Source organism: Perna viridis, chromosome 2 (genome assembly GCF_037379345.1).
Source record: "Perna viridis isolate PV_CMFRI_1.1 ecotype Kerala chromosome 2, ASM3737934v1, whole genome shotgun sequence".
Taxonomy (NCBI): domain Eukaryota; kingdom Metazoa; phylum Mollusca; class Bivalvia; order Mytilida; family Mytilidae; genus Perna; species Perna viridis.
In genome coordinates, this window is record NC_142446.1 from 2,587,210 (window position 1) to 2,607,390 (window position 20,181).

General features: G+C 31.8%; 1 protein-coding gene across 1 annotated transcript in view; it reads right to left on the minus strand.

The window, feature by feature from the left end:
• Positions 1-20,181, minus strand: part of LOC148623295 (ATP-binding cassette sub-family B member 10, mitochondrial-like) — a 39,643-nt gene that overhangs the window by 12,600 nt on the left and 6,862 nt on the right. The window contains exons 6-10 of the mRNA XM_088565045.1: positions 10,318-10,453; positions 8,873-8,968; positions 6,354-6,560; positions 3,565-3,644; positions 2,092-2,272 (exon numbers count right to left, since the gene is read on the minus strand). Coding sequence (XP_088421171.1) covers positions 2,092-2,272; positions 3,565-3,644; positions 6,354-6,560; positions 8,873-8,968; positions 10,318-10,453 — 700 coding nt within the window. The remainder of the gene's footprint in view (positions 1-2,091; positions 2,273-3,564; positions 3,645-6,353; positions 6,561-8,872; positions 8,969-10,317; positions 10,454-20,181) is intronic.

Genomic DNA, 20,181 nt, shown 5'->3' on the forward strand with positions numbered 1-20,181 from the left:
AAAAAGTATCTAGGGAGAAATCGACGGATAAAACAAAGTCAGGAACAAAGTATCTAGGGGGAAATCTACTGACAAAACAAAGTCAGGAAAAAAGTATCTACGGGGAAATCTACAGACAAAACAAAGTCAGGAAAAAAGTATCTAGGGAGAAATCGACGGATAAAACAAAGTCAGGAACAAAGTATCTAGGGGGAAATCTACTGACAAAACAAAGTCAGGAAAAAAGTATCTACGGGGAAATCTACAGACAAAACAAAGTCAGGAAAAAAGTATCTAGGGGGAAATCGACAGATAAAACAAAGTCAGGAACAAAGTATCTAGGGGGAAATCTACTGACAAAACAAAGTCAGGAAAAAAGTATCTAGGGGGAAATCGACGGATAAAACAAAGTCAGGAACAAATTATCAAGGGGGAAATCTACAGACAAAACAAAGTCAGGAACAAAGTATCAAGGGAGGAGTCTATTGACAAAACAAAGTCAGGAACAAAGTATCTAGGGGGAAATCTACTGACAAAACAAAGTCAGGAAAAAAGTATCTACAGGGAAATCTACAGACAAAACAAAGTCAGGAAAAAAGTATCTAGGGAGAAATCGACGGATAAAACAAAGTCAGGAACAAAGTATCTAGGGGGAAATCTACTGACAAAACAAAGTCAGGAAAAAAGTATCTACGGGGAAATCTACAGACAAAACAAAGTCAGGAAAAAAGTATCTAGGGGGAAATCGACAGATAAAACAAAGTCAGGAACAAAGTATCAAGGGGGAAATCTACTGACAAAACAAAGTCAGGAAAAAAGTATCTAGGGGGAAATCGACGGATAAAACAAAGTCAGGAACAAATTATCAAGGGGGAAATCTACTGACAAAACAAAGTCAGGAACAAAGTATCAAGGGAGGAGTCTATTGACAAAACAAAGTCAGGAACAAAGTATCAAGGAAGAAATCTACAGACAAAACAAAGTCAGGAACAAAGTATCAAGGGAGAAGTCTATTGACAAAACAAAGTCAGGAACAAAGTATCTAGGGGGAAATCTACTGACAAAACAAAGCCAGGAACAAAGTATCAAGGGAGGAGTCTATTGACAAAACAATGCCAAGTACAAAGTGTCAAACAGAAGATTATTATACACTGTTCACATCATTTTAACTCGTTAAAAAAAATAATCATGAAAGTACAATCCTCGAACCAATGTCCATGGGGCCTATGTTTTCATGCAATGTCACATCTGCCTTAAAATGAAAGTGAAATTAGGCTTAATTTTAAGAAACTCTGCTTAAACACTAAGGAAAAATCATCTGAAGACATTTTCCTATAATTTTATTGTTAAAAATTTGTTAATAAAAAGTGATTGTAAAAATACTCAAAATACATTGATCTTGAATTTGAAAAAAATAAATTATTGAAATAATAAATAACTCTTTTATTCACCCATACATGCAATTCATTGTAGCATGGGCAGAATCATCAGATATTCCTCCAGTTGACAAAACAAGGCCATGCTTTAGTAAACAAAAAAAAACTATCATCGCCGGTATATGGAACTTAACACATGAAAGTACTATATCTCAACTTTAATTTGGCATTTTAAATATAAATAAATTCCTTTATCTGTAACACTATTGTATTTAGTGTGAAAGTTTTAACTGCTCTGATACCCCGTCCAGCTCTGTAATAATAATACATTACTTCAACAGTGTAACAGGAAGAGTCTGATGATCCAAATACACAAGGTAGTTTTATCCCTTTAGGATCAAAAACCTGAAAAGTAAACACAGACACAAGCAACCGCACCCCCCCCCCAAAAAAAAAAAAAAAAAAAAAAAAAACTGAGGGTGAACACAGGTGCTCTGGAAGGGTAAACAATTCCTGATTTTAGCAAGAAACCAACCATGCTGCTTAGATTGTGTCCAGGCAAAGAGGAAGATGATTATGACAGATGGAAGTAATTTGACACACTATAATGGTCAATCAGGGCACCATAATGATTGTAAAAGTTTTGGAGCAAGGCCTTACCTAAGGGCGATAAAAACCTGACTATGATAAACTCCTAAAACTATTCATTAAATTCCTTAAATATTGCATATTTCACCTGATAAAGTTTGTCCTCTTTCCCCAACCAAAGTATCAAACTTGTCTGGGAACCTGCTGACAAAGTTGAAAGCATTGGCTTTTCTTGCAGCCTCGTAAACCTCATCCTCTGTAACTGTATTAGGATCAGGTGAACCATAGGCTATATTGTCTCTCACAGAAACAGAAAATAAAACTGGTTCCTACAAAAACAAATTAGATAGTTATAAAGATTGTAGTATTTGTCATAGTGTTATGTGAATCTATTTCATTAAAACTTTGTGAAAATAATGTGAAACAGGCTAAAACAAAGGGGATACTGCATCCAGAACATGTAAAACCCTCAAATTGGATTATACCCCTTAGCAAATATTTCCGCAATGACTATTCAGCATCAATTAAATATTACTCAACTTAGGCATGAAATTCACAAAATTTTATTGAAAAATGAATGATCTATGGACAAAGCATGCAAGCATTTTCTTTAATTGAACAGACAATCTTTGCACAAGGTAGTTGTGTGCTAAGCAGATTTTTTATGTGTTTCAATGTTTTACTATGAAATTTAAATACAAAAGTCAATTTTATAGGGTGTGGCACCTTTGACCCTTTATAAGTCAAAAACAGTAAGAGATATCTGAAATCTGAAAAAGCAGGGATTTTCATAAGGAATCTAATATTTTTTTTATTTTAGAAATTGAACCAAAAATAAAAAGTTGATTTTTTTGGGCATGACCAAACTTTGTACCTTTAACTCGAAAACAGATAAGCCTACACTATACAAAATTTTCAAAACAGAATTTCAAAAGGATCATATTAACATCTGGATCATGAACGATAAGTTTTTTTTCTATCAATACTAATGATAATACCTATTTTCCTCTTTAAGCTCTTTATTTCTAAAGGAGATGGGGCCCTCTAAGTTTTCATGATAAAGCAGCACTGCATTATAGGAGATATCCTTAATGTCAGGGAAACATTGTGATGAGGTAAAGCAGCAATGCATTATCTGAGATAAACTTAATGTCAGGGAAACATTGTGATGCGGTTATGATAAAGGACCACTGTATTATCTGAGATATACTTAATGTCAGGGAAACATTGTGATGAGGTCATGATAAAGCCGCACTGTATTATCTGAGATATACTTAATGTCAGGGAAACATTGTGATGAGGTCATGATAAAACAGCACTGTATTATCTGAGACTTAGTGGTTATTTTTAAGTAGCAATCATGAAAAATCCATAAGAAATGAAGGCATGAGAGTGCTTACAAACAAGAATTAATATGGGCATTTCTACGCCCATTCTGTGTTGCCACTGGGCACAATTTAAAGTGGAATGACTCCAAACATGTCCATTCTGTGTTGCCACCAGAACTTTCTATGTGTATTCAGTGTTGCTACAGGGCACATATAAGTGACTCCAGACATTGTTATGCCTTCTATTCAGTGGGGGTGATAAAACTATCAATGATATGTTAAAAAAATGATACCTGACTGACAGTACCAATCTGACTCCTTAACCATGTGGGATCTAAGTTGCTGATGTTCTCACCATCCAGGTTTACACATCCTGAAAGTATATCGTATATCTGCCATTACACTTAAGAAATTCACCATGTTCTATAAAATCTGCACCTTTGGTTTTATCTTGTTATGATAACAACAAACTTGATGATAATCAATTTAAATTCTTTTCTTTAAATGTCTATAAATGATAATACTGAAAAAACTAATCATGTTTTCAATCTTAATAAATAACTCAAATACTATATAATGTAAATCTTTAAAAAAAAATGTGTTTGATGCAAGCATCCGCTAATATAACTGGTAAAAATTCTTCTAATTAATATCTAAAATACCCTTTAGAATAGTTGGCTCTTGAATAAACAAAACTTATTGTCACTACAATTTGAAATTTTCTAGAAACAAGAGGATCCCAGGAGCCTAAATCACTCACCTGGTTCATTTCTCACCTTTCAAGGGCAATAACTGTAACAAGGAGTCTTCTGACAACTTTGACCCAATACAGACTTTAGTAGGCCTTATCAAAAGAATCATTTCATCAACAGAAAGTATTTTTCTATCTATAATAGTTTTTAAGATATATATACTAATAACTGTAAAAAAAATTGTTTTTGCCTTTCAATGGCATTAAGCCTAACAAAGAGTCATCTAACAATTTTGACCCAATGAAGACTTATGCAGAACTTATCATAAGGATCATTTCATCAATTGAGAGTTTTTTTTCAATCTATTATAACTCTAACAAGGAGAGACCTGACAACTTTACCAATAATAGACATTAGTACAGCTCTGCAAGCTTTAGAAGGAAGGCCACATTATTTCCCAATATTTCTTATACCGATAGTTTTTGAGTTATATGTAGAAATCGGTGACGACCTCTGTGGTATAAAAATAGCAATGGAAGCCATCTGATCTATATAATTCAAAAAAACAATTAAAGTATATACACCAATTATGCTGGTGACCAAATTTGGTAATAATCCACTTAGTGGTTTCTAAGAAGATTTTAAAAAATCTCAGCAGCCTGAATCGCTCACCAGGTTAAATTTTGCCTTTCAAGGGCAATAAATTTAACAAGCAGCTGTCCAACAATTCTGACTCAAGAAGACTTTGGTGGCACTTACCATAAGGATCATTTCAGCAATTGAAGGTTGCTTTCCATCTTTTACATTTTCAAAAATATTGGCTGAAAACTGTAACAAAAAACCATCTTTCAAAGGCAATAACTCTTACAAGGAGTTGCCTGACAACTTTGATCCCTGAAGACTTTTGAAGGCCTTATAATAAGGGACATTTTACCACTGAAACAATTTGGCTACACCTAATGGTTTTGGAGATATATGTGAAAAACTACTGTCTGACCCCTATGCTATATTTTTAGTAGCAGTGGCCATGTTTTTCGACGGATCAAAAATTCCCACACCAGTTCTATGCAGGATACCCTAAGGAACATTCATACCAAGTTTTGTTCCAATTGGTCAAGTAGTGTCAGAGGAGAAGTTTTTTGAGAGAAATAACATTAAAAATAACAAAAAAATGCTGAAAAATGGCTATAACTCCAACATGGCTTAACAGATTAAAATGAAAATTTGACCACAAATAGATCTCATCATGCTATAAACTTTAACCCACATCAGAATTTGACTAATCTAACGGTTTTGGAAATATATGCAAAAAACTACTGTCTGACCAATATGTTCTATTTTTAGTAAATGCTGTTAACCGATCAAAAATCCAAATGGTCATTTGATTTAGGACAACCAAAAAAAATAAAAACGCAAACTTTCATTGAATAGTGTATACGGTGAAACTTCTCCAAACCTGGCCCTCAGAAAACCGGTCTTTCCTTTAAACCAGAAGAAATTGTTGACGACGACGACAATGGATGCCAAGTAATGGCAATAGCTTGAACGGCCTACGGCCAGGTCAGCTTAAAAGGAAACGCCGAACAATGACCTTATCAACGATGATAATGATGAATGCCAAGTGATGACAAAAGCTCACATGGCCTTTTAGGCCAGTAAGGAAGAACAGAGAGAAGAAATAACAAGAGGCTTCCTGGAGCCTGATTGCTCAACTACTTTATTTTTCCATTTTTTCAAGGGCAATAACTCTAATGAGGTGCCTCTTACAAGTTTGTATGGATCAAGATTATTGAAGGCCTTATCATAAGATTCATTCATCAATTGAAATTAGTGACTTGATCCCTCTGGTCTTAAAATAGCAACAGCAACCACAATTTATGGTTGATCTATATAAAAGACATAATTTTTTAAAGAAGATACCATAAGGATACTGGTGACCAAATTTGTTAATAAATCAACAGAATGGTTTCAGAAGAGATGATTTTTAAAGAAAAGTAAACAAGATTGCTAAATATAGTATCTGATACTGGATGGGCCATAAGAACTTACCAGACTGGATCGTAGTACCTGATAGTGGATGGGTCATAAGAACTCACCAGACTCTGGATCGTAGTACCTGATAGTGGATGGGCCATAAGAACCTACAAGACTCTGGATCATAGTACCTGATAGTGGATGGGCCATAAGAACTTACCAGACTCTGGATCATAGTACCTGATAGTGGATGGGCCATAAAAACTCACCAGACTCTAGATCGTAGTGCCTGATAATGGATGGGCCATAAGAAGTTACCAGACTCAGGATTGTAGTACCTGATAGTGGATGGGCCATAAGAACTTACCAGATTCTGGATCGTAGTGCCTGATAATGGATGGGCCATAAGAACTTACCAGACTCAGGATCGTAGTATCTAAGTAAGAGAGAACCAACAGTTGATTTTCCTGATCCACTAGGACCAACTACAGCAGTAATGGAGCCTGATGGTACTGTTAATGATAGTTTATCAAATATAACCACATCTTCCCGTGTAGGATAATGGAAATTGACATCACAGAACTCAATGTTTCCTTTTACTGGAGTGGATGGTATCATCCCACCTGACAATAAAAAAAATCTTTATATATATTTATCATATTGGTCGTTCCAGTCCAGTGTAGACCACTTGGCCAGCCAGGCTATCAAAAATAGATTAATCCTACGAGGAGGAATAACCCGGCCAGCGAAAGCTATATTTTATAGCCTAGCTGCATGGGTGCTCTAGGGCACTGGACTTTGTGCAGGCGGTGTTGCCATAGATGTCACAGTGGTACGAGTTCGAGTCCCGTGGAGGGAATGACCATCGTTGGCAATTTTTAAAGTTATAACATTAAAAACAGCAAAAAGTTTTTAAAAAAAGAGCTATTACTCCAACATAGCTATACAGATTTACATAAAAATTTGACCACATATAGAACTTATCATGGTTAACATTTCACCCATGTCAGAATTTGGCTAAACCTAACAGTATTGGATATATATGTGAAAAACTTCTGTCTGATCCTTTCAGTAATGGATCTAAAATCCCCACAACAATTCTATGCAGAACACCCTAAGGAACATTCATACCAAGTTTGGTTCTAATTGGCCAGGTGGTGTCATAGGAGAAGATTTTTGAAAGAAATAATATTAAAAATAGTGGAAAAATGTGGAAGAAGGGCAAAATCAATATGGCTTATGGAAGTACTATACGGTTAAGTCAATTCTGAAAATTTGGTCACATTTTGTTGAAATAAAGCTGTTTTGAGGCAGTCTGCAAAGAATTTTCAAGAGTTTTGTCATAAAAAAGTACATATTTTTGTAATCCTTGGTGTGTGGAGGTTCAAGTCATTTATAAGTAATTTACTGATTATAAGATAAGATCCAGTAGCCATGGTAACATACTGAAAAAAATATTACTGAGTTTTAGTGCAAATCAGGGGTGACTTTCCAAAACATTGGAAAATGTTTTTTTTATTTCTGAAATTCTATTCATGTGATCTTTACATGTTACATGTTTCCCAATACCTACAATGAACATTTCATTTAAATTACTTATTAAAGTGTATTGGGCTTGATTGATCTTTGACCCCTCCTCTAATTAATGCAAAATAGAACAAACTTTACCATTTTTAAGTTTGATAAATATAATATTCAAAAACTATATTGATTTATCTTTCCATTGACATATGATATAGCCGCATACCCTATAGGTGCATTAATCTAGAAAACTAAAGCACTTTTTGATACCTGTCTGCAGCACTATAAAGGTTTTGTTGATATATGCAAAAAACTGTCTGACCCCTATGTTCTATTTTATTAAGAGGCCATGTTTTCCTCAGGATCAAAAGCATATATAATATTGTACAATGTAGTGTAGAGCATATATACAGTTGTACAGTGTAGTGTAAAGCATATATAATGTTGAAGTGTAGAGTAAAGCATATATAATGTTATAGTGTAGTGTAAAGCATATATAATGATGTAATGTAGTGTAAAGCATATATAATGTTGTACAATGTAGTGTAAAGCATATATAAAGTTGTGCTGTGTATGGTAAATATATAATATTGTACAATGTAGTGTAAAGCATATATAAAGTTGTGTAGTGCAGTGTAAAGCATATATAAAGTTGTGCAGTGTAGTGTAAAGCATATATGTTATAGTGTAGTGTAAAGCATATATAATGTCATACAATGTAGTGTAAAGCATATGTAATGTTGTACCATGTAGTGTAAAGCATATATAATGTCATACAATGTAGTGTAAAGCATATGTAATGTTGTACCATGTAGTGTAAAGCATATATGTTATAGTGTAGTGTAAAGCATATATAATGTTATAGTGTAGTGTAAAGCATATATAATGTTGTAGTGTAGAGTAAAGCATATATAAAGTTGTGCTGTGTATGGTAAAGAATATATAACATTGTACAATGTAGTGTAGAGCATATATAATGTTATAGTGTAGTGTAAAGCATATATAATGTCGTACAATGTAGTGTAAAGCATATATGTTTTAGTGTAGTGTAAAGCATATATAATGTTATAGTGTAGTGTACAGTATATATAAAGTTGTACAGTGTAGTGTAGAGCATATATAATATTGTTCAGTAGTGTAAAGCATACCAGAATATTATGTTGTAGTGTAGTGTAAAGTATATATAAGTTGTACAATGTAGTATGTATAATGTTGTAGTGAAGTGTAAAGCATATATAATGTAGTGTAGTATAAAGCATATATAATGTTGTTCAGTATAATGTAAAGCATACCAGTATTTAATGTTGTAGTGTAGTGTAAAGCATATATAATGTTGTTCAGTGTAGTGTAATGTATTGGAATAACTGGTTTCATGTCTGTTAATTCCCATAACTCATATATAATTGACACTTACCATATACTGGAATAACTGGCGTCTTATCTGTTAATTCCCAAAGTCTTGTACTTGCACCTAGGCCTTTCATCATCTCAGAATAAAAGGATGTCATACCTAATAAATATTGCTTACTAAATATATTACAACAAAACAATGAATTATATCAAAATTAATTTCTTTAAACTATGCTCAATCAGCAAAATATTTGTTACCATATTCGTCCTAACATAGATCTGATGACTATTCCCCACATTTAGTCCTGACATATATTGAGGACTATTCCCCACATTTAGTCCTGACATAGATCTGATGACTATTCCCCACATTTCAGTCCTGACATAGATTGAGGACTATTCCCCACATTTTAGTCCTGACATAGATTGACGACTTTTCCTCAAATATTAGTCCTGATATAGATTGAGGACTATTCCTAACATTTTAGTCCTGACATAGATTGAGGACTATTCCCCACATTTTAGTCCTGACATATATTGAGGACTATTCCTAACATTTTAGTCCTGACATAGATTGACGACTTTTCCCCAAATTTTAGTCCTGACATAGATTGTGGACTATTCCCCACATTTTAGTCCTGACATAAGTTGAGGACTATTCCCCACATTTTAGTCCTGACATAGATTGAGGACTATTCCTAACATTTTAGTCCTGACATAGATTGAGGACTATTCCCCACATTTTAGTCCTGACATAAGTTGAGGACTATTCCCCACATTTTAGTCCTGACATAGATTGAGGACTATTCCTAACATTTTAGTCCTGACATAGATTGACGACTTTTCCCCAAATTTTAGTCCTGACATAGATTGTGGACTATTCCCCACATTTTAGTCCTGACATAAGTTGAGGACTATTCCCCACATTTTAGTCCTGACATAGATTGAGGACTATTCCTAACATTTTAGTCCTGACATAAGTTGAGGACTATTCCCCACATTTTAGTCCTGACATAAGTTGAGGACTATTTCCAATATTTTAGTCCTGACATAGATTGAGGACTTTTCCAAACATTTTAGTCCTGACATTTATTGACTTCTTGGTATAAAGCCAGTGTAATGCATTCAACAGTCCCATTGATAACAAGAAATACTGTCAGCAAGCTCACAAAGAAAATAACCCCATTTTATAATGAAGATTTATGTTAAACCCTTAAGTTGGATTATCTCCCTCAGGAATATTCAAACAATAAGTATATTCCTTCATGCACTTCTACATATTATGCACAGGCATCCTATAAAGTTTCATCCATATCTCTTGAGTGTTTTTTCTTGTCTACTAGTTCCCGTAACCATAATGAATAATTGACCCAAAACTTTGTTTTTAGGGGTATAATAATATCTAATGAGAAATTAAGAAAAAACTTCTTTTCATAAATACATTATTCCTCAAGCTCTGTTTATTTTTTTTTTTGTTTCTATAGAGAGACATCTTAACTGTGAACCTACCACCTAATGAGACTCCAATGTACGCTGCATACAAGAGAAAAGCTGAGAGATCTCCAACTGAAATCTGTGACTCAGTCATCATAATTCCTCCATAGTAGAATACTGACAGAACTACACAATTACCAGCTAAACCTATCTATTAAATAGATCACATATACAGATTACAATCATATAGTATCCAAATGTTGACTGCTGCTTCAACATGTGATAAAAATTCCAATCTATTTTATGAAATTAAGCAGTGTACCCATGATGCTTAGCATTCAAACAAGGTTTCATAGTGGCCTGCTATTACAATATACCAATCATCAATTGTAGTCATGAATAAGATGTCATTAAAATAAAAATATCCAAAAAACTTAATCAAGTATAAAGACAACAGGATAAGTGGCATACTCTCAATGTGTAATAGTTTCTATCTTAACCTTGACCATATACCTTAAAAATTATACCTTAATCAAAGTATTTATGTACCATGTCAATTACCCTGAATTGAGATATTTTGGCATTAGGTATTTTTGGCAGTTTTCTCTCAAAATATGCAAGTATAATTTTGGTGCATTCAGAATGATAAGTGTTTTATTTTAGGATTTTTCCTCAAGTGAAAACAAACCATCTTTTAATATTCTAAAAAGATTCCTGTGCTACCAGTGACATACTTATTGCAGCAGGATAAGATGAAGGGTAAGCTTAATTGCTATATAAACAAATCACAATAATTCATTTGCATTAATTTCTTGATTGATGAATATTCATGTGGGTGACTGCAGCTTATCTAATTTGACAATATTCCTTGCTTTATTAATCTATAACACAGCAACTAAATAACAATAAACATCATTAGTAACATAAATATATTTTGGTCAATAGTGTTTCCAAGGCATTAAAAATAATAACCCTAAATAAAATACTGTGAACTTTAATCCCTACTGACCCTAAATAAAATACTATGAACTTGAATCCCTAATGATCCTAAATAGAATACTGTGAACTTTAATCCCTAATGACCCTAAATAAAATACTGTGAACCTTAATCCCTAATCACCCTACATGAAATACTGTGAACCTTAATCCCTAATCACCCTACATGAAATACTGTGAACCTTAACCCCTAATGACCCTACATGAAATACTGTGAACCTTAATCCCTAATGACCCTAAATAAAATACTGTGAACCTTAATCCCTAATGACCCTACATGAAATACTGTGAACCTTAATCCCTAATGACCCTACATGAAATACTAGCTTGTGAACCTTAATCCCCTTTTCTTCTCAGTTTAAGTTTCTCAGTGAAATAAATCATTAAAACTGTCAGGTTTTCAATGAATGAATCTTTATTCTCATTAAGTAAATATATAGTTGGAGAGATGATAATATATACAACATAACCAATACATTTCATGTGTAAAAGTACAAATAAAGTTTAAACATATAAACAGTAAGCACAATCAACCCGGAGGATTGACTTTAACATATCAACAGTAAGCACTATCAACCCGGAGGATTGACTTTCACATATAAACAGTAAGCACTATCAACCTGGAGGATTGACTTTCACATATATAAACAGTAAGCACTATCAACCTGGAGGATTGACTTTCACATATAAACAGTAAGCACTATCAACCCTGAGGATTGACTTTCATATATATAAACAGTAAGCACTATCAACCCAGAGGATTGACTTTCACATATAAACAGTAAGCACTATCAACCCGGGGAGGATTGACTTTCACATATAAACAGTAAGCATTATCAACCCGTGGAGGATTGACTTTCACATATAAACAGTAAGCACTATCAACCTGGAGGATTGACTTTCACATATAAACAGTAAGCACTATCAACCTGGAGGATTGACTTTCACACATATAAACAGTAAGCACTATCAACCCAGAGGATTGACTTTCACATATAAACAGTAAGCACTATCAAACTGCAGGATTGACTTTCACATATATAAACAGTAAGCACTATCAACCCGGGGAGGATTGACTTTCACATATAAACAGTAAGAACTATCAACCCAGGGAGGATTGACTTTCACATATAAACAGTAAGCACTATCAACCCGGGGAGGATTGACTTTCACATATAAACAGTAAGCACTATCAACTCGGGGAGGATTGAATTTCACATATAAACAGTAAGCACTATCAACCTGGAGGATTGACTTCACATATAAACAGTAAGCACTATCACCCTGGAGGATTGACTTTCACAGATATGATTTTTATGAATTTGCACAGTTTTTTGCAATTCTACAGTAGAAGAAGTAGTAAATAAACAATAAAATTTATCTATATTTACAGTTTTGACAATATTGTGGCAATTATTTTTTTCTATCTTTTGTGAAAAATTTGCATGATAGAACATAGTGAAATTCATCACTGACATCAATAGGATCACAAAGGTTACAAACAATCTTGTTATAAGGTAGGTTTCACCACCTTTCTTTCTCTATGGGTAGACAATGATTTCCACATCAAAATCTTCAAAATACAAAAGATTAAGAGGTAACATTGATATATATTTTTCCAGCTTTAATACTGATTTCTATAGCATAGTCCTTTTGTTTAATACTGATTTAAACAGTCTAAAGCATATTCCTTTTTGTTTAATACTGATTTAAACAGTCTATATCATAGTCCTTTTTATTAAATACTGATTTAAACAGTCTATATCATAGTCCTTTTTATTAAATACTGATTTAAACAGTCTATATCATAGTCCTTTTTATTAAATACTGATTTAAACAGTCTATATCATAGTCCTTTTTATTAAATACTGATTTAAACAGTCTATATCATAGTCCTTTTTATTAAATACTGATTTAAACAGTCTATATCATAGTCCTTTTTATTAAATACTGATTTAAACAGTCTATATCATAGTCCTTTTTATTAAATACTGATTTAAACAGTCTATATCATAGTCCTTTTTATTAAATACTGATTTAAACAGTCTATATCATAGTCCTTTTTATTAAATACTGATTTAAACAGTCTATATCATAGTCCTTTTTATTAAATACTGATTTAAACAGTCTATATCATAGTCCTTTTTGTTTAATACTGATTTAAACAGTCTATATCATAGTCCTTTTTATTAAATACTGATTTAAACAGTCTATATCATAGTCCTTTTTGTTTAATACTGATTTAAACAGTCTATATCATAGTCCTTTTTATTAAATACTGATTTAAACAGTCTATATCATAGTCCTTTTTATTAAATACTGATTTAAACAGTCTATATCATAGTCCTTTTTATTAAATACTGATTTAAACAGTCTATATCATAGTCCTTTTTATTAAATACTGATTTAAACAGTCTATATCATAGTCCTTTTTATTAAATACTGATTTAAACAGTCTATATCATAGTCCTTTTTGTTTAATACTGATTTAAACAGTCTATATCATAGTCCTTTTTATTAAATACTGATTTAAACAGTCTATATCATAGTCCTTTTTGTTTAATACTGATTTAAACAGTCTATATCATAGTCCTTTTTGTTTAATACTGATTTAAACAGTCTATATCATAGTCCTTTTTATTAAATACTGATTTAAACAGTCTATATCATAGTCCTTTTTATTAAATACTGATTTAAACAGTCTATATCATAGTCCTTTTTATTAAATACTGATTTAAACAGTCTATATCATAGTCCTTTTTATTAAATACTGATTTAAACAGTCTATATCATAGTCCTTTTTATTAAATACTGATTTAAACAGTCTATATCATAGTCCTTTTTATTAAATACTGATTTAAACAGTCTATATCATAGTCCTTTTTGTTTAATACTGATTTAAACAGTCTATATCATAGTCCTTTTTGTTTAATACTGATTTAAACAGTCTATATCATAGTCCTTTTTGTTTAATACTGATTTAAACAGTCTATATCATAGTCCTTTTTATTAAATACTGATTTAAACAGTCTATATCATAGTCCTTTTTATTAAATACTGATTTAAACAGTCTATATCATAGTCCTTTTTATTAAATACTGATTTAAACAGTCTATATCATAGTCCTTTTTGTTTAATACTGATTTAAACAGTCTATATCATAGTCCTTTTTATTAAATACTGATTTAAACAGTCTATATCATAGTCCTTTTTATTAAATACTGATTTAAACAGTCTATATCATAGAAATGTATCAACAGCTCGTCAAACATTTGACATTCCACAATCATCAAAAATCTTTTTGATAAAAGATAACCATTTATTTTCAAAACCATAGTTAATAAAATCGGCATACAGTAATTTCAATAATAAGGATTATATTTTATTATCATTTTCCTGAAGCCCACACCAAAAATTAATCATATGCAGCTTTATGTTGATAGAATTTGGAAAACGACCAAGTTCTCCATAAACCATCAATGATGGTGTTGGCTGTTTTAAATGCGAAATGTATTTACAAAATTTTAAATGAATGCCTTCAAGCAGATCTAAATTTTCCAAGCCCCATACTTCAGAACCCTATAATATTACTGCTTTATCAAAGTTTCAGGTTGACATTCTATTGTTGTGCCTACTTTTCCTAATAATAAAATACATAGCTTTTGAAGCTTGTTATCTCAGGTATTTTGTAAAATAGAACCACTCCTTGCAAAAAGATACCAAGATATTTATATTTTAAAACAATTTCAAGCTCTTCATATTCAATATAAAACTTTTACTAAATTCTTTGAAATTTGTCCATTTGAAAATATAAGGACTTTAGTTTTGCAATATTCATCTTAAACTTCCATATGTGACAATCTTTGTTAGATTCAGCTAGCAGAATAGTGTCATCTGAATATAATAATAGAAATATATTTTAGGAATACAAACAATTCACTCTCAAGATCATGAGAAATTGATTCAAAACACTTCGTGCAATTTGTTTGCGAAAAGTTCTGGAGATCATTTAAGTATGATGAAAAGAGCAAGGGAGACAAATTTTCCCCATTTCTGACTCCAATATCAAAGCTAAAATATTTGAAACATCACTGTTGTAAATAATTTGTGACTTTACATCATCATACATATTTTGAATGACTAAGGAATTTGCCATTAATATTAATTAAGACAAGTTTATGTAAAAGTGAAAAAAGTCAAACGCTTTTTCAAAATCAATTAAAGTGTAAGTTTTTCTTTTTAAAACTGGCTTGATTCTAAATGTTTTGTAAATTCTCCTAATCTATCATTAAAGATAGATGTAAATAACTTTCCAAGATATGATAATAATGTGATAAGTCTGGAGTTTTTAGCCTTGGCACTACTTCCTTCGTTCTTAAAAATAAATATTTCCAATAAGCCATAAGTAAAAGACCTTTATTAATAAATATTAATTAAGTATAATATTATAAATGTGTAGATACATATCAATCATTAAGTCAGCTATCGATGCAATATATTCATTTATGATTTTGTCTAAACCTGGTGATTTGTTATTTTTCATCCTTTTTATTGCTTTATGGACTTGACAAGGAGATATAATACCATGCTCAGTATCAGCATCATATATGATATTTACATCAGAATCATCATTATGTTTATTCTGATTCAATTCACTAAAAAAATCATACGAAGAATCTCATGAAATATTGCATTTCACCTTTGACCTAGCGGGTATGACCATCTTTTGGATTTTTTGTTCTTTAAGATTTCAATGTTGTAATGCTTTTCTCCTTTTTATAATGCTTTTCACTTAGTCGTAATCTTTGTTTGAAAATGTTTGAAACGTAATGGCGATACAATCTTTGACGCTTTCTAAACTCTTTTTTTGCTTTCCTACAGACTTCCGAAGTTTTTGCAGACAGTGTCAATGTTTTGTTCAGAAATTACATTCTTTAGTTCATTTAGTTTTTCTACATCAATATTATTTCTGTATTCAACTGCTTTTTCTGGTTTCCATTTCTTAGTTTTTTATTCTCATTGCACATTTACTCTGTGTGTGATGTTCGTTTCGTTACAATTTCTGTCAATGTCAATATTTAAACACAAAGGTGAATGCACATCCGAGAAAAGTTTGCTAAATTTGTCAACATAAAAATCATTTATATAATTCAAGAAAAAAACTACTACAAATTGCATAATCAATAACACTATTATTTCTACTAGTAAGCTTACCTATTTTATCATTTCCCATTCTTCCATTTAAAATAACCATTTTATTTAGTTTACAAAAATTGTTTAACATTCTCTACCATTACCATTACTAACCTTCAATATTCCAACAGTATCTAAAATATTTGAAACATTTGGTTCAGAAAGTTCATTTTCTGAGAAAAAATTTTGTTCCAAGAAAGAATTTTCTTCTTCAATCTTCAATTCAAATAAGTTTCCTGTTCGACTGTTAAAATCCCCAACCAGGACAATATAATTTGTGTTTTGATTGAAGGTTTGTAACTCAAATTCTGTAAAAGCATCATCATAGGCAGTATTACCTGGTGGTATATAAACTATTCCAAAAATCACATTTTTTGTCAGATTGAAAACTTTTCTATCAACACTGAACCAGAACACAAATTTAGAATAAGTCAGTAAAGGCTTAATGAAATTACTTAAATAATGTGTTCTATTTTTGAAATGAAAAATAAAATCTTCCATTTTCAACACAGATGGGTCCAATTACTTTCAATGTAATTGATTAAATTACAACTACTTTGTCATATGTATGATTAAATTAAATTAATGATTACAGCATTTATGAAAGTAATTGATTAAATTAATGATTACATTGGTAAGTAATCATGATTACATATGATTACAATGGATTTGTAAATAACTACGATAATTGAATGATAAACAATCATTTTACTCTTTTTTTGTTGTTGACAGAGTAATCAAGGGAACCAAGGTTATAGTGGTAATCAAAAGAATGCAATCCAGGGACAAAGACCAGACGTGGAAAACAGACATATACAACAAAGAACATAAAGTAACAAAAATCATTCATACAAAGTTAACAAAAGCAAATAAGCAACTCGGACTCCACTAAAAACTGGGAGCATGAACCAGGTGCACCGGTAGGGTAAGTGTCCTCTGCTTTTCTAGAAACACCTGCCGAGTTGCTCATAAAAAGTCAAGTCCGAGATAGACAAACGAGGAAAGGAAAACTATGACCGTTGAATAAATCAGTTTTCATGGTGCAGATGGATACACCATAATGATCCACAAGTTCATGATGACAACCATAAAACTTATGTAGTGATGTCTTCAATCTTGTAGCAACATAACCCTATTCCATAATGCATTATCCATTGATACCAATAGAGGCTTTAATATTTCCCTTGTAACCATAATGTAATCATAAAGTAATCAGAATTACAGGGTGTTTTGAAAAGTAATTGATTAAATTAATTTACATGTAATCAGAATTTTGGCTGATTAATGATTATTTGAAGAAATGTAATCAGTTACAGCCGATTAACAATTACAATTACCCCATCTCTGATTTTCAATAATATCAGCTTCATCTAATTTTGTTTCAGTAAAACAAATAATATCATGATATTTCAATACATTTTCAGATTCAGGTTAAACAGTTTTCCTTTTCAAACCACAAACATTTAACGACAATAAAGTAATATTGTTTTTATTTACAAAATAATTGTTGTTTTGAAACAAACGAGTCGTGTGTTCACTGGTGTGAAAGTCATCACCATTGCTTAATTGGTCATTTCTAACAGTAGTATTTCCTCCACAGTCTAACTATCTTCATGGAAAATATTTACATCTGCCACCTAGGGCTTTGGGATGGGCACCTTGCTATTGGTATCGATTAAAGTTCATTTTGTCGTTTTTGTCGTCTGATTCCATGTCAACGTCGTTGATCGGCTCTCTCTCTTTTCTCCCAACAAAAAGTTTATCTCTTTTAAAGAAGGCCTTTTTCCACTGTTTTCTCGCATCTTGGAATGCCAGCAAGAATGCTTTTCTTCATTCATTGATTTCCTCTGTTTCATCAGATGTTTCCTCTGGATTTGTCATTGGAATGCCATTGAAAATAAGATTTTCGCACATTGGAATGGAATTGCCTCTTATGAAGCCGATTAAAATCTTGCCTAAGCTGTACTAGAGTTTCATTCACAAAAACAGTATCTGCTCGTACGTCATGTACAGTGGATTTAATATCATCCATATCAGTTTTGTTTTCTTCAAATTATTTATTTAAACTCCACAGACTTTTCTACCTTATCAACCCTTTTGGAGATAGCATCGACACTTTTGGAAATAGCATCAACACTTTGGGAAATAGCATCAACACTTTTGGAGATATCTTTCATGGTTTTATCAACTTTTTGCTAACTATGTCTAGCTTTGATAAGTTTTGGCATATTTCATCAACAACTTTGTATACATCAACTTTTTCTGCTAATTTACTAAATGTATCTGTACTATTCGGTACAAGAGTAATATTAGCAGTTTGATGCATCATAGGTTGCATAGCATGCACACTTTGTGGACTGCTTTTGTACATATTAACTAATGGCGCTGTTGAAGATGTTTGGCTAAAATTTCAGCATTGGATGTTTTGTGTCTGTTGAGGCATGTTTATAAACTGTCTCCGAGGTTCACACAATGGCATGCCAAAGGAAGACATATCTATTGAAGTCTTTAGGATTTAACATTACTTTGTCTACACCTACCAATTCACTTATGTATATTGGCTTTCTAAATTTTCTCATACATTATTTTTTTACTCTTTTAATAGAGGTGCCAAATAAACCAAAATAAAACTATGACAAAACATCCCAATGTATGGCTATGTCAATGAAAAACTAACACTTACATCTGAAAACAGATGGTGCAAAATGCTAATCAGAAACGAGACAACTTCTCATAACGTTGTCTCAAGCTTTCAATTCTTAACATCAACGTTATGTCCTTATATTTATAAATGAATGTATAGCTATTTATAAAGTTTACTTATTTGGAAGTCATATATAAAACCAAGAAACTGATCAGAAAAAAAACTAATCTGCAAATGTACTAGTACATGTACATATGTACACATGTCTTTAAGTCTCTCAACATGAAGTTAATATTAATCCTGTTGACTTTGATAACTCAAACTTGTGAATGTTGATTGAACAATTAGTCCACAGGATAAAAGGTTTTACAAATCTCTTGGCTCAGGTGACTGTAATGTCAATTTTGATCTTAGATCTTAATTGACAGAAAGTCAAACATCAATCACTTTTTTTTTTTTACCAAAAATGACCTCAGATAGGGGTACCAAAATACAAGTCATTCCAAAGAAGTGAAAAATTATCTAAACATTTTGAATCAAAGTCAAGCAAAATATTGTAAAATAAATCCAGATAAGGTTGACAAAGTAGTTAATCAGAGTCTTGGTTTTCGTTAATCCAGATCTGTCTAAGTAAACTTTATTCATTCATAAATGTTTAGTGTTGGTTTTCATATAAGGACACTATAACCCAGATCTAATGAAACAATCGACTACACAAGCATAGTTTCTGACACTAGAACCCAGAACATATTCTAGAGCATAAATTTTCATGATTTCAAAAAATAGTCAATGCATTATAAAGTGTTAAAGGTCAACTTTCACACTTTTCACGTTTTTATGTTCACCGCTAAATAGCAAAAATAAGTACACTGCAAAAACTAATACCTTTAAGTAATAAATGTGAGATTTAAGTATAATTAAAAGTTAGGCTAAAAACATATAATATATATATACAGTGGGACCAGTGCTAAAGTCAAACACTGTCATGGAAATAAACTTTGTCAGGCTTAGCCAAAATTTGTTGAATAAGGTTGATTCTAGAGAGTTCAGAAAGATGTTAAGGATACATTGTTACAGCCCTTCACTGGTGAAGAAATAAATTGGAA